The sequence below is a fragment of the Dermacentor andersoni genome, chromosome 1 (genome assembly GCF_023375885.2).
Source record: "Dermacentor andersoni chromosome 1, qqDerAnde1_hic_scaffold, whole genome shotgun sequence".
In the NCBI taxonomy this organism is placed as follows: Eukaryota; Metazoa; Arthropoda; class Arachnida; order Ixodida; family Ixodidae; genus Dermacentor; species Dermacentor andersoni.
Window position 1 is genome coordinate 230871605 of NC_092814.1, and position 25099 is coordinate 230896703.

General features: G+C 42.4%; 1 protein-coding gene across 1 annotated transcript in view; it reads right to left on the reverse strand.

The window, feature by feature from the left end:
• The window catches only part of LOC126548518 (wings apart-like protein homolog), a 115306-nt gene extending 90459 nt beyond the window's left edge, over positions 1–24847 (reverse strand). The window contains exons 1-5 of the mRNA XM_050196740.3: positions 24725–24847; positions 16118–16303; positions 13484–14761; positions 7822–7890; positions 3010–3153 (exon numbers count right to left, since the gene is read on the reverse strand). Coding sequence (XP_050052697.2) covers positions 3010–3153; positions 7822–7890; positions 13484–14761; positions 16118–16294 — 1668 coding nt within the window. The 5' untranslated portion in view covers positions 16295–16303; positions 24725–24847. The remainder of the gene's footprint in view (positions 1–3009; positions 3154–7821; positions 7891–13483; positions 14762–16117; positions 16304–24724) is intronic.
• Positions 24848–25099: the final 252 nt, after the last annotated feature.

The following is a 25099-nucleotide window of genomic DNA, read 5'->3' on the forward strand; positions in this document are numbered from 1 at the left end:
CTACAGAAGTAACAAGTGAGCATGGATGACTGCTGTTATTTTTGAAGACTACATGCGCCTTCTGGATAGACAGTTTGACACAAAGAATCGGCAAGTGCTTTTCATAACTAACAATTTTCATAACAACATCAAGGCAATCGCTATGAAATTTTTGCCTGCAAACACAACCACAGTACTGCAACCGATGGATCAGGGCATCATTGAGACCACCCAGAAACTGAACCGCAAGGCTCTTTTTCAGTGCATGCTCACAGCGTATGACGCCAGCAAGAGGTACAACATTGATTTGCTTGGTGCTATCTATTTGCTGAACTTTTCATGGAAAGAGCTCGCACCTTAGAAGGTTGCCAACAGCTTTGCGCACGCCTGCTTTTCCTGCGCCACCGTCAGCGACCTTGACAATGACCAGCCTGACAATGACCGGAATTGCAGCAATCTGTACGAGGCTGTTCATAAAATTGCTGACCACTTCGAGACATTCGTGTTGGCTGACACTGCTGCTCCCGTGGTCGACCCAGTGACGGAAGCGGAGATACTAATTGACACTGTTGGTGGCCCCGACGAGGACGAAGAGCCGGCGGATGAAAAGCCACATGAAATATGAACTATGGTGCAGACACGGGAGTGCCTACGTCTGCTGCGAAGTAAGGTCGAATGCACGGGCGGCAACAACGGCCTCGTTCAATGCTTGGTCAAATTAGAGCAGGGGTTGCTTGCACCCGGTAAGAACTTGAAACAGGCAAAGCTCACTGCTTTTTTTGCACCTGAATAAAGTTTTGCTTTACTGAATACATTGTATTTGACTTCCTCGTAGTTGTGGCACAATTAAAGCTCGACTGCTTTAGCTTTTCTCGAGTTGTCGCTTATATAGAATGACCGCTTATAATGAATTTTTTCGCCATCCTGCTGACTTCGTTATAACGAGGGATTACTGTATGTAAATTTGAGAGTTGGCAACGAAAGATGCAGTTTCATGCCATGTTAATGATATCTTCACCTCAGCAGTCAGTCGCTCTTGATCGTGTGTCGCTCAATTTAGCAGCCACTTGTAATTCAATCATTTGGCTATCTGCACCTGCTGCAAAAGTTTCCATTTATTGTCTCTGCAGTCCCTTGCTGTGACAGTAAAATTTCATTATAGTTAAATCATGTATAAACACACTTCGGTATATTGATTTTCAATATGCATGGTGTTCTATGGACAAGAAGTTATAAAAAATTGAATACTTCTTTATATTGAGCTTTAACTGGATAAGGCGATATAGAGTGGCCAATGGATTATTCAGAATCTGCAGAGATTGTCCTAAATACCGAATAATCGAAAGCCCCCAGAATAATTGAAATAATCGGGTCAGGTTAAATGCAAATTTTGCCTTGTGGTGTGACTTCACGGCAGAGTACGCCACACTGCCGTGAAGCTACACCACAAAGGGTGGGTTCTGTCAAATTTACCGTTAAACTTAGTATTAAAATATTAAGGCAAGAGCCTGAAGTGGCTCATTGCGTGATGGCCTTGAAAAAAAAAATGCACTAGCTACTTGAGCGGTACAAAAAAAACCACATGACCATCTCCAAGTGAGCGGCGTGCGGACAAAGAAACAAGTGTTGCGTCGCTGACGTCATGCGGCGGCGGTTGTGGTGACAGTCGAGTGCGAAGCGAGAGAGACCATGAGGGAGGACACTCGCCCGAGGCCTAGCGAATTGCGTGGTAGGCCTCGGAAGTACGCTACGGCCGAGGATGCTCGCCAAGCGAGAAACGAGGTGCGACATGCGAAGCGGCGGAAGCAAGGCATTCGACCACGAGTGCTGCTTTCCCCTGCTGAGAGGATGCGACATAATTGTGTTCGGCTTGTGTTACACATTTCTAACACTTACTAGCAACAAGCGTGCTGCACCTTTAGGCATTGCATTAAGTGCTTGCATGTGTCGTTGAGGAGGTCGACCTAAAGCGCCACATGTGTGCTTCACACTGACTCGTTACGTCTTGCAAGAAGTCTGACCATTCCGATCGTATAGCTTAATGCATTACCAAGTGTGCAGCAGGCTTTCGCCTTCACGTGTTACAGGAGTGTAACATGCTGCCAAACTCTTATTCTAATTGTTGGTGTGGGTTATAGCACAAAAATATGGTACTACCACACATGCCAATGTTTATTAGTTGCTACAATTCGAGCTGCCCTCTAAAAACTGGATTGCCCTAAATGCGGCACTGCTGCCACCATATTGCAACTGTAACTGAATCTATCAGCCTTACACATAAGGTGGGAGGCGACTTCAAGGCTAAGGATTCCTAGAAAAAGCCTTGCCTTATGTTAGAATAAATACAGTAATAAACTGTATTTATCCGCAGTTTCAATGTAATGAAATTTCATCACTGTTCCAAAGACAGAGCAAGGCAATAAAGCAGAACTATACTGTGGGTGCCAGTGGCGAAATGGTTTAATTACATGTGGCTGTTTGTGGACGAATCACAATCGTGTTAGAAGGCAGAGCCATCCTTGGATGCGCATTCGGAGGTCATGTCACATGCAAGGCTGCACAATAAAATGCTATCAAGGTTATGCGAAATGCATGTTTTTAGTCAACAGCACTCTTATATGCACATTTGAGGTTGTGCGAAAGTGGTAAAGGTTCACTGCAGAAACATGCACAGTACTGGCAGAGCGGTGGGTGCCACCTTCGGAAAGTGACATACATACGATGCAAGAATGCAGGCCCCCCTACACAGGCAGCATGTCTTTGCACAACGTATGATACTTCAATATAACAAGAAATTCTATGTAATGAAGTGCTGATTTTTGAAACTTCGTTTTATCAAGTTTTAAGTGCACACAGTCATTACAGAAATGTTGATCATCAAGTATGGCAAACAGCTACATACATACCCAAATTAGTTTGAAAGCATGCTGTACAGATTACTTATAACCATGAAGTTCATTTATTTTACTCCTTAGCATAATCCTTTACTCTAAATTTCTTTTACCAAGAAGAAATTACAAGAACTCTCACCTCACGAGCCTTGCGAGGGCACTTCACAGATGTTACAGCATCTTTCCATGGCCGTGATGGTTGATGTACTTCTCTTGTTAGAGCACTGTCACTGAACGTAGCTTCATCAAATTCCTCAGCAAGCTTGTTTCGATCTTGTATAGCCTGAAAATTATATCAACACCTTATTTGCCCCACATCAAGAAACAAACTCAGTTGTAAAATAGAATTTATGCAATTCATTAAAAGAATTCATTTTTACAAGATTGTTTGATGAATGCATTGCACAGAATACAGTCAATATATTTAATTCTGCAATAATTTAAATTCTATGCAGTATTAAAAGCCAACGTGTGTCGGCCTTTACTTGCCGCCACAAAAAATGAATTGAATTCTGGGGTTTTACGTGCCAAAACTACGATTTGATTACGAGGCAAGCCTTAGTGGAGGACTCTCGATTAATTTTGACCACCAGGGGATCTTTAACGTGCCCCCAACACCTGGGATGCGGGCATTTTTGCATTTCTCTCACATCGAAATGAAGCCACTGTGGCCGGGCTTCGATCCCGCAACTTCCACCACAGTCACTAAGCCACAGCGGCGGGTACTACTAATTATATACATATATATATATATATATATATATATATATATATATATATATATATATATATATATATATATATATATATATATATATATATATAATCTTTACGTTATTATGCTAGCTAATTCTTATATATTGTTAGCTCACTGAAAATGTTTAACCTTTTTGTTCAAATAAACATTTCAGTTTTAATATTTCAACAGTAATGCACAGAATTATCATTGAAATATCATTTGGCTGCTAACATTGTGAGTTGCCTAAACTAGAAACCACTGCAACAAGAGAATGAGCGTTGTGCGCAGCAATAGGCATTTGTCAGACATATTAAAAGACAGTTTCTCAAAAAAAAAAAAGAAGGCAGAGTTTGAATACCAAAACAGAGTTTTGGCTTGACATTAAGCTACAACCTGCTTTCAATGACTGAGGCTAGGGAAAAGCAAAGTTCGAACAGGAAGTAGGCTGTGGCAAAAAGAAACCTGAGCCTTTTAGGGTTTTAGTTAGCAACGACAAGTGCTCTCCTGCTATACCTGGCCATAAATTTGGGCAGGCAGTTCAGTTGATGCTGCCTCAAAAAGTGCCTCTTCCAAAAATTTCCCTTTTGTGCAAAGTGAAAATTATCAAAGTTTTCAAAAACTACTAGCATGTGCTGTGGTCAGCTTGGCTGAGGCACTGGTTGTAGTACACATTGTCACACAACAGCAACTGGTACACAAGCACCCACTGTTTCTTTACTGTTCTTTACTGCTAATGTGCACAACTGCTCCTGCACCACTGTGCAGTAGAACATGTGAAACCTGTTTAAGCTACAATCGCGGAATCTGCTCTTCTGATCATGCAGGCTAATGAGTAAATTATGTCTCAGTGGTTGAGTATGCATATTATGAAATATTTCTAAAGCATCACTGTCAACAACTACACCAAAACGACTTCAGACCAGATGTTATCCAAAGCTTCCTTTGATCTGACATCCTCCTTGTGCTCCATACCATGCTAATATCCCGAATACCAAACTTCATCACAGGCAACAAGACACGAAACCACATAGCAGCAATACAATGGAAACTCCACTTAAGAGAAATGCAACAAAAGCACAAAACAGTGTATATGGAGGACTGACGGCATTGGCTATATCCATGGCTATGGCTGCTCTGTCAACTTCAAGGATGATAATGATACGGCACTTTAAGTTTACCAGCGAGGCACTATCAATGAAATGAGGCTTTCGTTCTTATGCTTCCCTTGGCACAGGCTCAGTGCAATTTTCCACTATAATGCCATTTTCAAGCAGGACTGCGCGAAACACCCCTCTTGACACAATTTGGTGCCATTGGTGCAGCTGTTCCATCACAGCTACTGCAAGCGTCACTGCAATAAACATTAAAATGCCATGATCAATGTTTTGTTCAGTCTGTGTGATGCCTGAAAACTGTAAAAACTTTTGCATGCCCATGTGTCCACTGAGCATGCCATGAGTTGTTAATATCTGTTACCAATAGACTTTCTGTAATGCAACATAATAAATAATGACAATAAGGGGAACCGAGGGGATCGATTTTTGGTAATCACGGCCATATGAAGCCAAAAGGCAATGAAGCCAAGGAAAGCATAAGGGTAATTAGCTGAGGTTGAAATTTAAATGTAGAAAGTAATGAGAACAGGGAAAATGAAGGTGCAAGAAAAGATCGCCAGTGGCCGCTGGACCCACAACCTCCTTATTATGGGTGCATTGCACTACCGGTTCTGCTACAACAATGACCATCAATTCGTCCACTACCTTGAGTATTTATGTGTACTACATATAGTCCAGGAAGGTCAGCCAGCGAGGTATTTATGTGTACTAGATCTGGAGTGTGTGCTTGATCGGGAGTGTTAGCTAGTTCCCAGGGCTAGATCTAGTACACATAAATATCCAAGATAGTGGATGCATTTATGGCCATCGCCATAGCACAATTGGTATTGCAACGCATGTGTAATGCAGAGGTTGTGGGGTCGGCTCCCACCAGCAACAAGCTATCTTTCCATCTGCTTTCATTTTTCCTTTTCCTCATTATTTTCTACAATATAGTAGAGAGCCAGATTGTTCAAAGGCACCATTCAATTTTTTAGGTTTGCAAGGTGGCACGATACATCTGTTGCAACCTTTTGCAGGACAAAACCCACCGTTTGCAGAGTCTACAGTGTGATAGCTACAACACTTGGTATTTTCACCCTGGCCGTCAAGTTGGGACCATACCATTAAGCAACCTGAAACAAGTTTGACGCCATTACCATTAGCAAAACATCTTTCTTATTTTAATGTCGCTGCAGTGGTGAGTACATTTAGATGTTGCTCATAGTCATCATATCTGTCCTGTGTCAGCTTAATTCTTTCCGTACCGGGCCCATTGAGCCAGCTAACGATGGTTTGAAATGCCGCTTTCGAGACCTTCCGCGCCACTCACGGACACAAAGAGCTATCGGACATGAAGGAGAACTATTCTTTTGTTTCACAAGCAGTTTGATTCCCCCCCCCCAGGTGGTGGTTTTTGAATGCGCTCCTAAGCGGTCAGTTTTCGCGATCGTCAAAGTAGAAAGCAAAAATGGCTGCCCACTATCGATGGTTTGAAACACCCCTTTCGAGACCTTCCGCGCCACTCACGGAGACACTGCGCCATAGGACGTGAAGGAGGAGAACTATATTTCCGTTTTCTAAGTAGCTCGCTTTTTACCCACCAGGCGTTAATTCTTGAAAGCACTCAGAAATTTCATGATCGTCAAAGTAGAAAGCAAAAATGGCCACCTTCAAGAGTGGCGCACATGCTTCGAAAGATAGCAGATTTCACGATTCCACTGCATCTTCTGCAGCTAATATTATCGATGGATCGAGGAGCAGCAAGTCTCGGGGTGCTGCCCTTTCATCGGGCTTTGACTCTGAGAGCGACGACGACGCAAGCCAGCCCTGAACATTGGCGGCCGCAGCCCGGTACATCAAGTTGTAGTGCTTGGACTGTTGCAGTGAAATACCTGTCCAATAAATATTTTTAGATTTTTTCGGAGATAGTGCCCATTAGACAGAAATACATTCTGTATATCATAATTTTTGTAACGTTATTTTTCTTACTAGATACAACCATGTCTTCACAAACTTTGTTCAATTTTATCCCACAATTTTGATTCTGACAATTTACAGTAAACTCTCAGTTGTACAAATGTCGGTTTAAGACATATTTCAGAATAACAAGCCTTTAGAAAATCCCAGACAGTTTTCCTATGCATTCAATGCAAAAAGCTTTCAGTTAAACTAATTTTTGAATAGCGAATATTTCAGTTGAGCGAACTTGATCAGTGGGCCTGGGCTCATATTTGAAATCAGTTCAACGAAGTTTTGCGCTCTGCAGCGCTGGTGTAACCGATTCCCCCCCCCCCCCCCCCCAAATCGACCCTCCAGCGGCGGCTATGTGCAGTGTAACAGTGAGCTAGTTACCTGTGCTGAACTATCATATCTAGAAATTGTTTCCAGTGTTCATCCTGAAGAAGAGTGCGACGAGGAAGATGCAATGGCAGAGGCAGATTCAAATCCTGCAATTCTAGCCGAAGCTGTAAGATGCCCTAGAAAGTTGCGAGACTTTGTGTCTCAGCAACACGCTGTGCCAGAGGAAGTGCACAAAAACATACTCTCGGGACAACTTTGTTACTTCTTGCACTTTAAAGAGCACCAGTACAAATGAAAATCAGATTTTCAAAATGAGACAGGCAGCAATGTAACTGTTACATATTTCATATGTATTCACGTATGTAACTCCATAAATTGCATTTCACACTTTTGGCTTCGATTCCTGCTGTGCCCTATGCTGTTCTATATTCTAGGGAATATTCAGTTTAGTAAACTTTCAGTTAAGTGAACTATTTCCTTGGGTCCCTTGAAGTTCACTCAAGTGAGAGTTCACTGTATAAACCTTTCTTATGGCATAAATCTCGTTTAATAAAGCTTTTATGCATGCAAAGTGCATTCATTCGGCTTTTTGTTTATCTATTACATGAAATATTAAGCGCAGCAGTTCCTTCAGAAAAGAAATATGATGTAACCAACAAAAACCACTTAATTTCCCCATGGTATGGAAAGAGTTAAACAGGCCATAAATGTCATGAAGGATGCTCCTCTAGATATTCAATTACAGCATGCAGCAAAAATTACACATTGCATCTATTTAATGCAATGAAAGAATGCCATGGACAAGATTCCTTACCTCTGTCAATTCAAGGTCTTCCTCAGCATCTGGAGTCTGCCAGTGTCGCAGTTTGTAGACTGCTTTCGGCTACACAAGAAAATACAAGCGTTTCTTGAGAAATCTCATTGGTATACACCATAAACAACTGAAATTGAAAATTAACTTCTTGTACATTGAAACCACTAAGTTTCAATAGCGCCAGTAAAGTAGGTGCTCCCAGCTCATGACATGACACCAAGAACCTTAATAGCGAATGCCAAAGCAGCTAGGCCTCGTGTTGCCATGGTGGTGGCTACAGCTGCCTGCGGATCTGCATGCGACAGCACCAGTTCGAGGCGGCGTGATAATTAAAACGGCGGTGTTGGCTTTGATTAATGCCATTTCGGACCTGCGGTCACGGCAAAAAGTTCAGCAAGTCGGACGGCAAAAGGTTCTTGCGTCCAAAATTTCAGACATTCAGACATTTCAGACATTGACTCTATGGACTACGTGGTGGTTCCGCGAAGCCGTCTGCATTATCGGGCATGTCCCAAAAATCGGGCGCTCAGAAAATCAGTCGGTGACTGTACATTCACAACTCTTCCAGCGACGACGCGGCATCAAAGACAATTCGTTACGATCCCTCTCTTTTACTCGAGCCAGCATTCGGGTGAGTTTTGTTCCCTTTCAATAAAATGGCAGCTAATTTTCCCCGATAGAAGCACAAAACACCATAGCCACTGAACCACTTGGGCAAATAACTGTGCATGCATACACAGTGCAGGTGACAATTTAATTACCTATAACCTGTTTTATACATAGCAGGCAATGCCAAAAAGGTTAGAGAGACTTCTTTCACTGCTCACATTCACCACAAAAAAATTGTGCACCAGATATGAAAGATATATCATAAGAAGCCAGCAAGCACTGACACCAAGGACAACATAGGGGAAATTACTTATGCTTAATAAATGAAATAAAGAAATGATAAATTAATGGAAATGAAAGTGGATGAAAAAACAACTTGCCACAGGTGGGGAACAATCCCACAACCTTCGCATTTCGCATGCGATGCTCTACCAATTGAGCTACCACGGCACCGTTTTTCCATCCGCTTTCTTGGGTATTTATGTTTCATAGTAGAACCCTGGGAGTGTTAGCCAGCGCCACCACCCACAAACCTTGGCGGCGGATGAAGAACATCCTTTCTGCCGCAGGCGTCGCGAGAACATGATCTTTTTGGGTGAAGGCAACCGGCCAATAAACCCACACATGGTACCTGAAGGCACCAATGTTGGCGGATTCGAGACCCTCATTATATAATAAACGAGAAGAAAGGGGGTTAACCAAGGGGCCCGATTTTTATTTGTCATATGATAAGAAGCTAACAAGCACTGACACTAAGGACAACATAGGGGAAATTACTTATGCTTAATGAATGAAATAAACGATAAATTAATGGAAATTAAAGTGGAAATTAAAGTGGCACTGTACAAATAGTCTGTCATTTGATGAAAACGTGCAATTGATCTAGATCAAAAACAACTGCACTGTGAAACGCTGAGTGAGAATGCTACGACCGCACTACTTGCATAGCATAGCATCATTGCCTGCTACATATGAAACAGAGTACACCTCATGCTCAATTCTGTTGCTCAGGTATGCTCAAAAACTTCATATTTAATGTACTTAACTGGATCAACGAGAAGCTATGCTGCTCTTACTTTTCCAAGCATAAAAGAAAAATGACTGTGTACAGTGACACCGACTCATCTCTGTGGCTGGCAACTTAGGAAATTCTTCACAATGCTTGCAAGGCTTGCTAACCTGTTCTGGCTACTAAAGGCAAGATTTAGAGATAGTATGTCAGCATAAACACCATCCCCTTTCCTGCTTTCAAGTTCACATTCCTACGCCTGCCTAGAAGCACTGTAGAAAAACAGACAAAAAAGAAAGGGGGGGGGGGGGGGGCTAGCACCAATGCGGCGCTTGTCTGCGTCCTTTTCCCTTGTCGTTTGTACCATTCTCCATGCAGTGAATTGTAATAACTGGGCAAGTTGGGTTAGGTTCATTTGGCTCACAGCCCAAGGCAAGAACTATGGATCGCTATTCTCATCCCAACTTGACCTTGTCTAAGTTTTTGCACTGGACAATATGTATGAGGTCTGCCCCAGAGTTCATGCAGTTAGTCAGCAAAAAGGTGGGAGAGGATGAACTGGCTCCGTTCTCTCTCCACTCGATAGGAACCAGTTAACCGCTCAGGCAAGTTGAGTCGAGTTGTACTGCTGTATGACAAGGCAGAATTATATGCATGCACTGCTTGTACAATCCATCTTTAGTTTCACTCCAAATGGAGATTGAACAGACGGAACAAAGCATCAATATAAAATTTCTTGCGAAACTGGGCTAGAATGGTGCAGAAATGGAAAGAACGCCATGAAGAATGGAAAGAATGCCCTAAAGATAATAACTATGTAAAAGTGGGTCCAGCATTTTCAGGAAGGCCATGAAGACGCCCAAAGACGACACAAGATCAGGACGGCCCTCCACCTCATGCAAAGATTAAAACATAAATCAGGTGCATTCTCTTGTGCTCAGTGACTGGCAAATGACTGCTAGAATGATATCAGAAGCACATGGGTTTGAGAGTCATTTGTGCATGGAATTTTGACTGAGAATTTGGAAATTTGGAAAACAAGAAGAATGTTGCATTGATTTATTTGTGTGCAGTTACACTTTGGCCTGTCTCACCACCAGCGCGGCCATCTGGCCCATCCCATCCTCAATGCAACAGACTTCCGCTCCAGATTGTTTTCAGGAAACGCGTTCCCTAGCGGGTGACCCTCTTTTCTACGGGGCAAACGAACACCTTTTTTTTCCCTTGGTGGCCGCTTTGGCTCCCACCTTCGACGATGCCTGACGCAATAAAGCTTTTAACTGTTCTCGGCTGTCTCCGTCTGTCGAACTAATGTGAGTTACGGTTACATCCATGTGCAACGACACTCACGAACGTGAAAATTATAAGACTTCAGATGAGAGCGATGAATTCTTGCAAAGGGTGGTCACCAGAGACGAAACTCAGATTTACGAATGCGACATCGAGCTGAGATCAAAGAGCAAGGAGTGGGAAAAGGAAGATGAGCAAAGGCCAAAAATACATGGAAGAACAAAGCAATATCAAAGTAATGTTCATCTGTGTTTTTTTATTGCCATGGAATAGTGCACCATGAACTTGTACAGTCACAATAAAAAATATGTGGCCCATGGCTCCGGGCGCAGGAGCGGCTGCGGGACCACACTGCGGCGCTGCTATCTCCATCAGGCGCCTGCTTTGACGGTGCACCGAGTGACGCCAATCTTTGCCCTCACTCTCGTGCGGCCAAGTCACGTGCTTGCCAAATTTCAAGTGCGGCGTTCGGTTGTTTCGCAGCTAACGATCAGTTGGAAAGAGGGTTCGTCAGTGCGCGCTTGCCTTCATCCCCACGCCAGCTCGTGTTCGGTCGTTCGGCTAAGCACACAGAATGTATGCCTGGCAGTGTCCAATTTGGTTTCACGTTTACGTGCGCCCCGTGCCTGTGTGTAACACGCTTCCATGCTTGGCGTTTGAACAGACAACGCATGTGCATGCAGGCTCTGAATGAAAGACGCTATGGCAAGGCATTGGTGCATAGGAGTAGCAAGCAAAGAGCCACCACTTTGTTCGTGTCACCGCCCGTCATGACAAACGGTCCATTCTCGTTTAAGGCGAAAGCGTTACTAGGCTCACATTGCAGAAACTGTCCGAACCTGGCAGCCGTGCCCAGAAGCCATCCGCCGCTGCCGTGTCAAGAACTATGGCAGCACGGCAAACGAATCAAAATGGAAGCACCCTTCTGTGCACTGACCATCAGCTGTGAAACAGCCAAACGCCACACTTGAAATTTATCAAGCGCGTGACTTGGCCGCACGAGAGTGAGGGCGTCATTCAGTGTACCCTCAAAGCAGACGCCCGATGGAGATAGCAGCGCCGCAGTGTGACCCCGCAGCCGCTCCTGCGCCCGGAGTCGTGGGCTGCATATCTTTTATTGCAACTGTACCTTTCAATGCAGCTTTCCATGTGGAGGTCCTAAAGTTTCTGAGAGATTGTGGGGACAGTGTGTAGCCAAATTTGTCGTTAGAGAGGCGCTGGATTTTGCACCTGTGTACTCTGAATTGATAGTACGCAAATTTTTGGCACACAAATTCCATCACTGTGCTTGACCACCCTCCCTATTCACTGAGTTCAGCCCCCTGCAACTCTTTTTCTTTCCCAAATGCAAATTGGTACTCAAAGGGTGGCATTTTAGGGATGTGATGACAATTCAAAAAGAAATGACATCGCTGCTAAACCACTTAACAGAAGAGGACTTCCAGGTTTGCTTCCAGCAGTGGAAGAGGTGGAATCACTGTACTGTCTAATGGTGAGTTATTTGAAGGTGACCACATTGATGTATCTGAAAGTTTGTGGAACGCACCATCACAGCATAGTTGCTTTAACATAGTGCACAATGTCATCACCATCATCATCATCCTGTTTTATGTCCACTGCAGGACGAAGGCCTCTCCCTGCGATCTCCAATTACCACAATGTGCACATGCTCAAAAAAGTGCACAGTGGTAGGCACTGCCTACTGATAGCAGTGTGCACTACACACTGCACAAACATGTACACACCTGGGAAAGGACAATAGGACAAGCAACGGGGTATTGAAATACAAATTTTGTGAAGACTAACACTAAATGACGAGCTTTCCTCTAACAGACAATCAACTATAGAAGCAATAAATAAACTGAAGAGAAGCTCCATATACCATGTGACATTGCTCTATATGTCACACCAATACATCATGTTTGCAAATGACAAGGTGAACATTTAGGAATTAGGAAAGGGAGGTGTGGCCCATGCACAGCCAATTTTTCAACTAGTTCTTTTCATGAGTACTTGCATCTAAATTTTGGGGTGTGCCCTTACATAAGAATATAGGTACGATAGCTGGCTATGCAACATCTCATCACTATGAGAATCCGAGAGATGTATTTCAAACACAAAATGCTATGAACAAGATGGAATCATGCTTTTCATCCTTTATCCGTGAAAGTCGAAATCTTTTGCTTTTTTACTTGCAGAGAACCATTAATACTTTAAGGATAAGTGTTGCCTACATGCGACCTTGCAGATTTTCAGTTGCAAGTACAGAGCTTTTGGCTAAATGCCTTCAGCCAACTCCAATTGATACGCAGCACATGTAATTTGTTGGATTAGAGCAGGAACAGAGGACGACAAATATAAAGTTTGGTGCACGACTCCCCTTCTTTTGAAAGAATGGTTAGAGCAGGGCTGCTATATTGTAGTGATGCCTTTTTCGATGCTGTCTTTTGCTCTTTTGACAAAAACTACAGAATATTAGTACTTTAACAATCCATTCTTAACATTCCAAAACATGCTGATACACTTTTTCCACATCACAAGTCTCTTATGTGCACACTACTAGTAATTTACAGTGTCACATGGGCCATTATGCTTTCTAATATAGCCTTAACATGAACACATATCCTGTACATATTTAGATAAGTGCGACACTGTACTGTATGCTAGTAACAGCATACAGTACAATATTGAGGCCTTATGCAGCTACAGAATGACAAATGCTATGGGTGCACTTCTACAAGCTTGGCTGCTCACCTTCTTCGGGCTTTGGAATATCTTTTTGCTTTTGAATATGCATCTAGAAGATGATGCTTTTGGTTCAGGAGGTTTTTCTGCATCCTCTTGTGAACCTGATGCAAAGTTCTGCGATGCAGGTTCCGACTCCTGCGAATCTGTGATTGAGCCTTGGGAGGTTCCATCAGCTGTCATATGAAGCAGCTCAGAGTCCTGAGAACTGGGAAGCTGGGAGTTTGAGGTCACTGCAAGAGTATCTTGCAGGGTCATTGGTGGTTCATCCTCCATTTTCGTGTCCATGTGCGATGAGTTAGCAGCAAGTGTCTCACTGGTGCTAGCCACCTCTCCAGAAGATGTCTCACCAGAGCTTGCCACCTCGCTAACATCTGTTACACAGGTCACACCGACGTTTGTACTAGGCACCACTAGCACCAAACTAGATACCAGGGCATCACTAACAGCTACTGTTGTTGCAGTTCTCTTGACAGGTATCACCATGCCTGGTGTCTCCACTGGAGCACCCAGGTTTCTCTTGCGAGTGTATGTTCGTATGACTGGTGGAGCATGGAATGAGCTCTGGTCATTACCATCACAGGGGTCACTGCCTTTTACAGACTCGTCAGTGAAAAAAGGAGAAGGCATTGGTAAGCCTTGCGCAGCAGGCTGTGGAGCAGCTATCTGAGGAGCAGCTGTCAGAGAAGCAGACATCCGAGGTGCAGCGGTTAAAGGTAATGAGGCTGATGGGGCCACAGTCAAAGCAGCAGCCACCACAGGAGCCACAGTCAATGAAGCAGCTGTTGGAAGAGCAGCAGCTGCAGGTCCAGATGACAGGGAAGAAGCAAGTGGATGATCCCTTGAAAGTGCAGCTGCACGACTGCTTTTTTCCAGCTTTACACACCGAAAGTCCACATTATCATCGGGACCCCAGCTTATGCCCACTTTAGACACAGGTTCATTCTTGTCCTTCGACTTGCTCGCAACGGAGTTGGAACTTGAAGTTCGCAGTCTATCAAATTGTGCCAATGCACGCGCTGATGTTTGAGATGCCAATGGTGATGATGTACAAGTGGTGTTGCGGCTCTTGAAGAACTTCTTGGGCTTTGGAGGCAGCGGTTGACTGCTTGTCTGTGCAGGGTCCTGTGCCGATCCATGCAAACGTGAGAACGCACTTTTGCTGCTGCGGGACGTTTCATCATGGTCAATGTCAAAACTGAACGGATCATCATCTACTGAAGGGTTGAGAGCCTTTGCATCAGATGACATTGGTCCATCATTTATCCCATCAGGCTGGCCATTAGACTGAAAAAAGTCAGATACATTTACATAAGTTAGTCAACATATTTTCCTCCCCTATCAAAGTGAAACTTAAAATTAAGAAAAGAATTTCAGAAATGAAAATTATATTTTACACTAACATTCTACAGCAATCACAGGTACAAAAGTTCCCGAGCGAGTTATCAGCTATTACTCACTTTCATCTAACGCAACATACACCCTTAAAACATCCATGACACTGCTAGCAACAACCTACAGGTAAGAGGTAAAAAGCACCTTCAACCAGACCAGTCAGCGCGAGAGCCATACAACAGTTCTATATGCTGTCCACAGGGGTAGCAAGAAGTGTACTGTAAGCATTAACATATACAAGGCCTTACAGAGTCAACAAAACTGTGCTGCTACGCCATGTAATATTACACAGCTGGCTGCTGGGACCCAGAATGGGCATATCACCATCTTGCAAACATGTTCATTTGTCAGCTTCCACCACACCTACTTCCACTGCCCAGGAAAGGTATGAGGAAGCACATTGCAAGCTGCCAAGTCATTAGCCAGTATTCAACATAGAAAGAAGAGAGAAGCTTACCTGACAACAATGTTTACGACAAACGAAACAAGCTTTCTAGCAGTTCATGCAGTGGTGCAGTGTACATATACTGGGCAAATAGAACCCATTCAGCAGAAGTCAGTGAATTAACATATATTCAAGAAGTAAACAGCACAAACAGCACATGCATGCTCCAAGGTGTTTCAAGAAGGTGTGCAATAACAAAATGAAATTGATTTTCATTGATTTCACATTGAACTATATCTAGGATGTGCCCAAAGAAGCGTAGCCAAATGCAGTTAGCGTAAAAGCGTAATTATGCAACTGCATAATTGCCCATTGGTGCCACTGAGAAACAAGCAAAAAGGGTAAGCAAATGTGGAGTAAATGAAAATCAGGTTGACAGTAAGCCATCCCCCATTATTTTTCTATTTTTTTATTTATTTTTTTTTAATTCTCAGAAGGAACCTACAGATAGATCAACAGGCTCACGCTGGTTCTGTTAGGCATGGGCCAGTATAATGCAAGGATTTCTTTCGCTTGATTCTATTACTTTCTTAGCATCCACCGTTCACAGCCAGCTGATTCCAGTGATAACACGGGGAGAGCGCCACTCAGACCACTGACAAAGAGCAAAAAGGAATAGCACTTTGGAATAGAATCATTACATTATACCAGCCATGGTTTCTTGCTAACAGGCACTTGGCCACAAACAGTGAGAATATCTATATCAGAACAGGACAAATGGCGCAGATGGGCCACCAGTGGAAACTTGTAAAAAAAAAATAACTGTTTTTCAGAGGAAAAGGGATTGGTCTCCCCAGACCTACCTGAGCCGCCTTACGAAGGGATGTGAATGAAGTCATGCCCCACCGGTGCACAGCTGCAACTGACATTTTGGCCGAACTGGTCTTGCTGTCTCCTTTATCGAGAAGAATCTGATCCAGAGGAGGAGCCAAGCGGCAGTCATGCTTGCGGCCATAAGTCTTTGCTCCAAACTTTGACATGATGTAGACCTACGAAAGCAAAATCACATTAAGTAGGTCTCAAGCACACATTTCTGGCCTCAATATTGCTAGAAAAAAACACAGTTTCACAGTGAATAGAATGGATAAGTTTAACTTTCAGGGAACCCACCCATTGCCTATAAGGCAAAATGCAGGATTGAACATGTCAGGAAGCCGGAAAGTCTGATAACATTTTCTTCATGCTTGATGCTATTATACATATATTAAGGCATGTGCAACCTCTGCAGCCGGAGCGCAGAATAAGTGCTAAATCTCTCTCCAAGCAAACAAAATTTAGCAAACAGTTTTTTTTAGAGCATGTGCAGTGTGTGTGTGAAGCAGTAATGCACAGCTATAAGTGAAGCAAGATGTTGCTGAATAAAGCTGCATTATAATGCAGTCCGACTGGCATTGTTTCCAACACTAAAAACATTGACTAATATACAGTAAAATCTCGTTAATACGTAAATGGTGGGGAACGTGGATCAGGCACGTACTAAGTGATGTACTCATTAACCGAAAAGAGCAGATGAGTGGCTATAGGCTTACCGGCCAGATTCTCACTCACACACACACAGACAAGTTTTATTTGTGAAGAGGCATCAAAACATCTGTGATTTTAACTTGCCGCCATGGCAGCCTTACAGTGACGATGCTATCCTCAAACTCGGCAATGCCGCAAGCCAGTTTCTCCATTAGGCCCCACTTCTCTGCAAACGCCCTCATGACGGTCAATGCACGCGCCGCATTGAATACAGAAGGGTCATTATCCACTTCCACATCATCGCCGTGGTCAATGTGGAAGCGCCAGAAGCTACTGGAGCAGGAAATACATCATGACCACTATGTTTCGACATTGCTATAAGTGGCAACTGCAGTCCGTGAAAAGTCCATGTGCTGAAGTTTCCCTATTTATGGTCTGCGCGCAGGGCACATGAGCAATTTTGTGCTAAAAGATGAAGTGAATACTATGCACTAAGCATTTGGCATGTGATAAGTGACTACGGCTTAAGCTGTCAGACCATACATTAAGTTCAATGGCGGCCAGGTGGGGGATTAATCGCGGCTATATTTAAACCAGAATAACTTATTAAACAGGTATGTATTAGCAAGTTTTTACTGTATAACGTGAAATAATATTGCTGTATCATTAAGTCCAAATGCCACTGTCCATACTGAAGTTACATTGCCAAAGTGTTGCAACACACATTTCACTTCACAGCCACTACAGCCAACAGCATATTAGAAAAGAGCATGATGATATCATTTACTAAATTAGTCAGAACAGCAGGAGATGCTCTGTTAATGATTTGTCTCATGCACAGTCATATGAATAAACAATGCTGCATGAATACTTTTTACCAGGCTGTCCATTTAAGTTATGCTGGTGCAGAAAAATAACTATAAATGTGAAGTACCACTAGACCAGGATTTTATTATTAAAAAATTATTATTTAAATCCTGGAACTGCAGAGTGGGTTATGAGAAAGAATGTGGCGGAGGGTTCCAGGTCAATTCTGATTACCCAGGGTTATTTTTAATGCACATCCAAACCATATCATACAGGCCTTTTGCGTTCTGCCCCATCAAAATGCAACTGCTGCAGCCAGGAATCAAAGCTGTGACCTTGCGCTCAGCAGCACATCACCATAGCCACTTAGCCACCATGGTCAGTGGATCCAAATTTGACCTCTTATTTTCGTGAGTGACTGGAATGCCAAGGGAGGAGCTCAATTAGCAAAATTTTACTGTAACCTCTACACAAAAACAAGCTAAAGCCTGTTTGTAATACTGAAACTAGAATAAGGACATTGTGATAGCCAAGGTATCGGAAGGCTCCAACCAATCAATATAATGCAGTCCTAATAACATTTGTTGGGCTAGTTGGTGCATGCTTCTTACAACAAAAATGACGCAACACACCAAGAAAGACAGGCGAAATGAAAGGGCGTCACTTGCAACTAACTTTATTCTGTGAAAACATCACAACATATAGCCACGTCATACATAAGCAGCAAGGTTCCATGCATCATATCACCATAAGTCTGTCAATATCAATCGTGCTAGTTTAAAAAGCATCTAAAAAAAGTTTTGGCAGAAGAAACGAGGTGCTGGCACGTGAAATGTTGGAGGCATATTACATAAGAAAAAAAGATATCTATCTGCATTAGCAATAAGTCAGTAGTGTTACGCAGTGCTGAGTTACAATTTTTTTATATACTTTTTAAATTAGCACATGACTGATAACAGATTTATGGTGATATGACGTGCAGAACCGTGCTACTCATGTATGGTGTGGCTATATATTGCAATGTTTTCAAGGAATAAAGTTAGTTGTGATTGCCGCCCTTTCCTTTTGTCTGTCTGTCTTTGTGCGTTGCGCAGCTTTCGTTGTAAGAATAATGCAGTCCTGCTACGGTCACAAGTAATGAACAAACTTTATGAACAAAAATAAGAGGTCACCCTAAAATGGCAAATAGAATCATGTACGCCTTCAAGGAGAGTTTGATACATCTCTGATTTTGCCTATGGCCTGGTACCTACGTGCGAGTGGCAGACAGAGCAGCTTGCACACCAAGCACTGCCTTGTATAGCTGCTGTTGAAAGGTGTGCATTTGATGATTGTAGCTTAACGTAGGCACTACAAACAGCGAGCATACCATGGCACATGCAAGTGAGGGCATGGACTTGCACAAAACATAAAAGGTTAGTATCAAAGCCATAGGCAGATCATGCAAATCGGGAATGATGAAACTGACTCTCGGCACGACATAAGCTAAGATACCAGAAGGCATCATTCTGCCAAATTGACCCCAATCTATACAGGAGAAACGAGCAACACCAGAAAACATGTAAGATTCCTTTTCTTTCTATTGTTATCTTTAAAGCGGCAACATCTTGTATATTATCCTTGTGATGCATAAACGCATCCTTCCAAACTGCAAGATTGTCTCTTTAAAGCACCAGCTAGGTATTATTTTAAAGCCTGCATTATCAATAAAAGCATTGTGGCTTTTATGTTATAGCTTGGCAACAGCGAGCAAGTAAAATAGACCAGGAATATACAATCTTGCTTAAAACTGGTTAGTAGTTGGGCCTCTATATCAATTGCTTCTGTACTATCAGTTCTTCATATAGTTGGTTATCTGGCAAATTAATTAAGCCATGAAGGTTTTATACTGCATTAGTACAAATCTAATCAGCTTCTTGTTTGGGACCAGAAGGACAGCATCTTTCTGTCTGAAGTTCTTGAATGCTTCCATTATGCAGCGCATGAACGGTAATGTTAATAGAGCAAGTATGTTTTGCATTCCCAGTAGCAAGTAGTCAATCATCAATAAAAGAACTGCCTCTCTTCAGGGGACATTAAAGAGAAAATGATTTCACCTGCATTAGTAAATTATTCTTCTATGATGCTAAGAATGCCTCTCTTACTGTGAGAAGATGCTTGATAAGTCCAAAAAGGCACAAAAACTAAAGACGGGTGGCACTGCCACTTCTACCAACTGAATGCAATATCTCACCCTGCTCAAAAGGTGCCGCGTGCCTTTAAATATTACAAGCGGCTGCAACTGGTTTACTTCTGTCACTAAAGTCCATATCTGCTTGCCATCATGGCTACAGGTTTCAAGCACTCTGAAGTTATCGTGCTGTAAAGTTTTACTGCCTAGCATAAAACAAAACGCTAAATGATGGCCCAAATGTTTCAAAAAGCAGTTTACATACACACATAAATGCACAAACACTATTTTTAAGTTACACACTGTCCAATATGCATTAGTATGCTACTGCAGCCACATTAATAGTAATCACACTGCTTTCGAAGGAGGTACTCACAGGTCAATGTAGTGTATTAATAATATGCAATAAATGAAGCACCTAGTATAGTTCTATAGCTTGTGAAATCAAAGAAATAGAAACAGACAGTCTAGTTGCAGAAAATAAATGTCACCTTCACATTGCCAAGCAAGACAACACCCATAAACTAGATCAGTGACTCTAAGAAGTAGTATCATCATTTGCCTTCTCTACTTTAAATGACTTCATTAAAACAACACAGAAACTTGGCATCATTTGACATGTTACAGCGAACCTGTATATGGCTAGGGTTCCATGTATTTTTCGTGTTCATGCGTCAACAATAAAAATGGTGAGCAATAATAATAATAATAATAATAATAATAAATATTAAATTAAATTATGGGGTTTTACGTGCCAAAACCACTTTCTGATTATGAGGCACAACGTAGTGGAGGACTCCGTAAATTTCAACCACCTGGGGTTCTTTAACGTGCACCTAAATCTAACTACACGGGTGCTTTCGCATTTCACCAATAATAAATACTAATAAATAAAATCAATAAATCAAGAAGCGTTGTTTCAAGTCGACGGGTATACTGGAATCATTTGTGAACAGCCCATGGGTTAATGAGCAGGAGGTGTTGCCATATGCGCAAAGGACAAAACGTATTTACAACCATACACCCTTGACTCGCAAGAGGTCAATGCCACCAACTGTGGGGATGTCTGGGCCGTACAAACAAGAAATAGAATTGTGATATCCACTGTGTACATATATCCAGGTACACTCAAGTCTGATGTTGAGAAGTTCATGACCACGCACTTTGTATAGGTTAGCCGTGATGACACTACCCCAGTCATCATCATTGGAGACTTCAATGTGGACATTTCAAAGCCAGACAAGAAATGGTTCACTCAGAATCTAAGCTGCAACAGAACCAATCAGTAACCACAATGCTATCATCACTACCATTACCAAATGATGAAAATTAATGCATGTACCCTTGTCTAATCCTGTGTGATGTGCTACCGTTTCACTGGTCATCCACCTTCACACAGTGAAATGGCTCCTCGATTTTTTTTAAAAGGTTTATTCTTTTGCTTGAACTGCTTGCTGCCTTTAGCAGAATTATACCTACAGCATGCTGTGTGTTGACAGCATGCGAGCCCACATCATTTTTATTAAGGCCTAGTTGGTTTCATTGCAAACAATGACTGAAATTGGCTGTATTCCAGATTATCATTTCCTCAGCTCTCCAAATATGAAAAAGGATGTTCTCAATAAAAGGGGATAACTTGCTGTTGTTAGTCACAAAAATAACAGGTGCTATGCATTTGTAATTGTCAACAAACCAAGAATAGTACCTATGAATGCTCTTGCAGTGAGGGCCTACTGTACATACAACCGCTGTTAAGTGGTAAAGAGCACATGTAATACATGTGCCCTTTACTACTACTGAGCTAAATCATTTTATTTTCACAATATCAGCTTAAATATTCATCTCTCTACACATTGCATAATTTACTACTTCACCACTAACCCTGCAGAAACTCGCAATGTCTGGGAATGGCTGAATGGAAGGGTTCTTTAACCCTTTAAGTGCCTGGCCCAAAAAGACTCATCTGGCGCCGATACTTGTCACCCGTGACAATTTGTGAACATGAAACATTCGTAACTGGTTGCACCAACTTCTCAGAAGTTGGTTAAATAAAATTTTAGGGTGGGTTTTGATTTCATAGGTTAGACGGCGCAATAAAGCTTATTGACTATTGGTGTTGCTCATGTCTATCGTTTTCCCAACATGGCGGACCAGCTCAAAAAGTCAGTAAATATCTTTTTGAACAATGCAGAAATTTAATAACTTCCACTGTACCCTGTATCAAAGAACTTCAATATTGTTTACGAGGTGGTTTTTAAGGGCAAGAACAATGGCAAAAAGAATATATTGCCGGAGGAACAACAATTATCCTAATTTAAATCAATTGTCACATTTTAATTTTTGTTTGAATTTTCAGATTCAAAGGTAAGTAAAATCTTTCTTCCAATATATCTCCAATAAAATAGCATTTGAATTTAAAGCCTGCTAATGTGTTCCTTAAAAATTGAATTTGTTGCACTTCAGAACACCCAGCACAAAAATCGTTAAACTGCCTTATATCCTTGAGATTGCATTGAACAAACTTGCTTCTGCATCAGTATGCACAATCAAAAAAGTATCTCAAGCAGTAGACGATCTGGGTAATCTGGACTAAGGCATACTAGATTCCTCTTCATATAAACAGTGCCAAAAATGTCTGTAAATTAGATCTCGAACAGCACTCAAATTTAGCGATGTAGGTGTATATACAAACGGCAAATTAAATCTTCCAGAAGGCTAGTAATAAGCACAGAAAAGAAAGGTGCTTCCAGCAGACTACTTTTTAATCAGCACAGGCAAAAAGGTGAACCCAATGAACATAACAAAATTATTCTTCCTATGACACGGGACCATAAGTGGAAGCCTGTAAACATGTTCAAATGAGCACAAGAGCTTAAATGTATTTATGCTATGCAAAGATGGCTCTGTGCAAGGAAAAGCCATAAACCACAGTGCCTTTTGACGATAATATAACATTTTAAAGCATGTAATATCGATGAGAGCATAACCATGCAAGCTTAAAAATGATACTTAGCTGGTGGCCATTAGAAAGACAATCATGCACATTGTGGTGCTTTATGCATCACAAAGATAATGTACACAATAGGTTTGGCATTTTGAAATCGTCTATTCCCACACATCACAGAGGGGTTTAGTGTGTAGAACATGCACACAAGCAATACTGCTATAATTGTCGCATGCCACAATAACAAAATTAGAACAGACAGTTTAAATAAGTCAGGGCTCTAGACAGCAGCAACTGTTCTGTAGTACACAGACCTTTTCATTTCTTAAGATGAGTGACAGTGTATCACAACAAAGAAGGAATGATTAGCTCGACAGGCATACTCCCATGCCAAGGGTATGCACTGAGAAAAGTTCACAGTGGGCAGGAATACAAAAAGCAAAGGCATAAACAGGATTACAATGAAAGCACAGTCTGTTCACACTACTGCAATCAGTGCCTTGTTTACAGACCTGCTATTAATTCCTTAAGACATTGGTTAGTGATCTCTGAAGAATGGCTGCATGCTTTAAGACGACTAAAAGAAATTTGCTTTAAAGGAAAATACAAACTCTCTAAAATGAATTCTGCGCAACGGTGCCATCAATCACAATGATCACAGCGAATGGCCTAAGTGACCATGCTACTACTCAGACATTGGATAGGAAACCGAGGCAATAAATGTGCATAGATTTCGCTCATGACATAAGGGCATCTGCTTATGTCACCAGTGAGACCTGTTTGAAAAAGGCATAGAGCACATGGAGACCCTTGCTAAATTTTGTGGAATGATTATAAACTGTCCAGCTGTTACAAGTAACTTGAACACAAGCATTGAGTAAACATCTTCTCTTGTCCTGTGCAGTTTGAGAACACACAATTCAAGCATTATGAAATTGTTACATTTCTTTCAAACACTATTATGTTTCACTTGGGTAATCTCCGCAAAACGCCACCGAGCAACGGCTGCCTCGCCAGTAAATTATGGAGGAATTAAAGCTAGCACTTTTCGTCGCATTGCAGCTGCTGCTCCAAGTACTGCCTGCGGGGCGCCTCAACACGACAGGCGCGCATAGCTATCCACGTACACATGCGAGAAATGCCAGCGACACCATCGCGATGCACTGTAGCAAAAAAACTGCGAAAAGCTTCCTGTACCCACACTGATGTCCTCCTTAGCAGCCTTAGCGTGGCATTTTCTCAGCAGCGTTAGGGTGACATTTTTTCGCTTTGTTAACCTCACATCTGCGACACTGGCTTCGAAGTTGAGTGCAAGGCGCGCAAGGCCAGCGTTGTTACCTTGCGATTTTCAGTTTACTGTTATAACATGCCCTGCGTGTTGGCACCATTAGTGGTACGGAAGTTCAAATGACTAGTGCCTGCCGGCCGTTGTGTTAATAAAATCGAAGGTCTTTCGGCGCATTAATAATTGCGGACAAATGTTGGCACACTAAACATGCAATCGCAGCAAAATTGGCGGGCAGCGCATGGTTCGGTTACGTAACAACCAGCGTTACCATCAGCGGTCAAACGGCGCCAGAGCCGAAAAACCAGAGTTCACAAGCGCGCCTCGGAAGTCGAAGGCAAGCAGTCACCGTGCGGCAGCAAGGTAATAGGGCGAGTAGGGCGAGTAGAACCGCTATCTAACCACCGCCATGAGATGTAAACGGAAGTTCCACGATAACGAGGTGTATACCCACGTAGACCACGGCAGTTCAACCGAAACGATCTCTGGGACTCCTCGCAGGCATTACGTTAAGGTAGTATGCTGCCTCGAAACGCATATAACGCAGCTCACGTTGAATGCACAAGAAATTATGTAATACAACCAAAGCGAAGTTGAAGGATAATCCGTGTTCCTTCTTCCGCACAACGCGGCTCTGCTCGGCGACTTGGAACAACCTAGGCCTTTTGTTGAGTAAGCGCTACAATGCGCCAAATAGTAGTAACAGAAAAAGCAAATAATAAAGCATCGAGAATCAGTACCTAGTTCTACGGCATCCACTTCTCCATCAAATTATCGCTGAGCATGAAGATCGATTGCCATATATTAACAAACAGAGACGTTACATTTCGCCAGCCTTACAAACCCGCCATCGGGTCGTCCGCCATTAATCTAGCATCAAAAACACGGGAAGTGGATTGAGGATACAGCAGGTCGCAGTTTCGTACAAGATGCTTCATACTTTACAAGCAAAATAAATGCTCTTCAGCGCTTAAAATAAGAGGTCATAAAATAAGTAAAATTATTGTTTTATTTGCTATGAGTAACATCTAGAACATTTAGTGGCGTCATCTAGGCACGGCGCCAACTCAAGACTGGAGCTAGCAGATGATCGTCTGCTAGCCGCAATGTGTTGG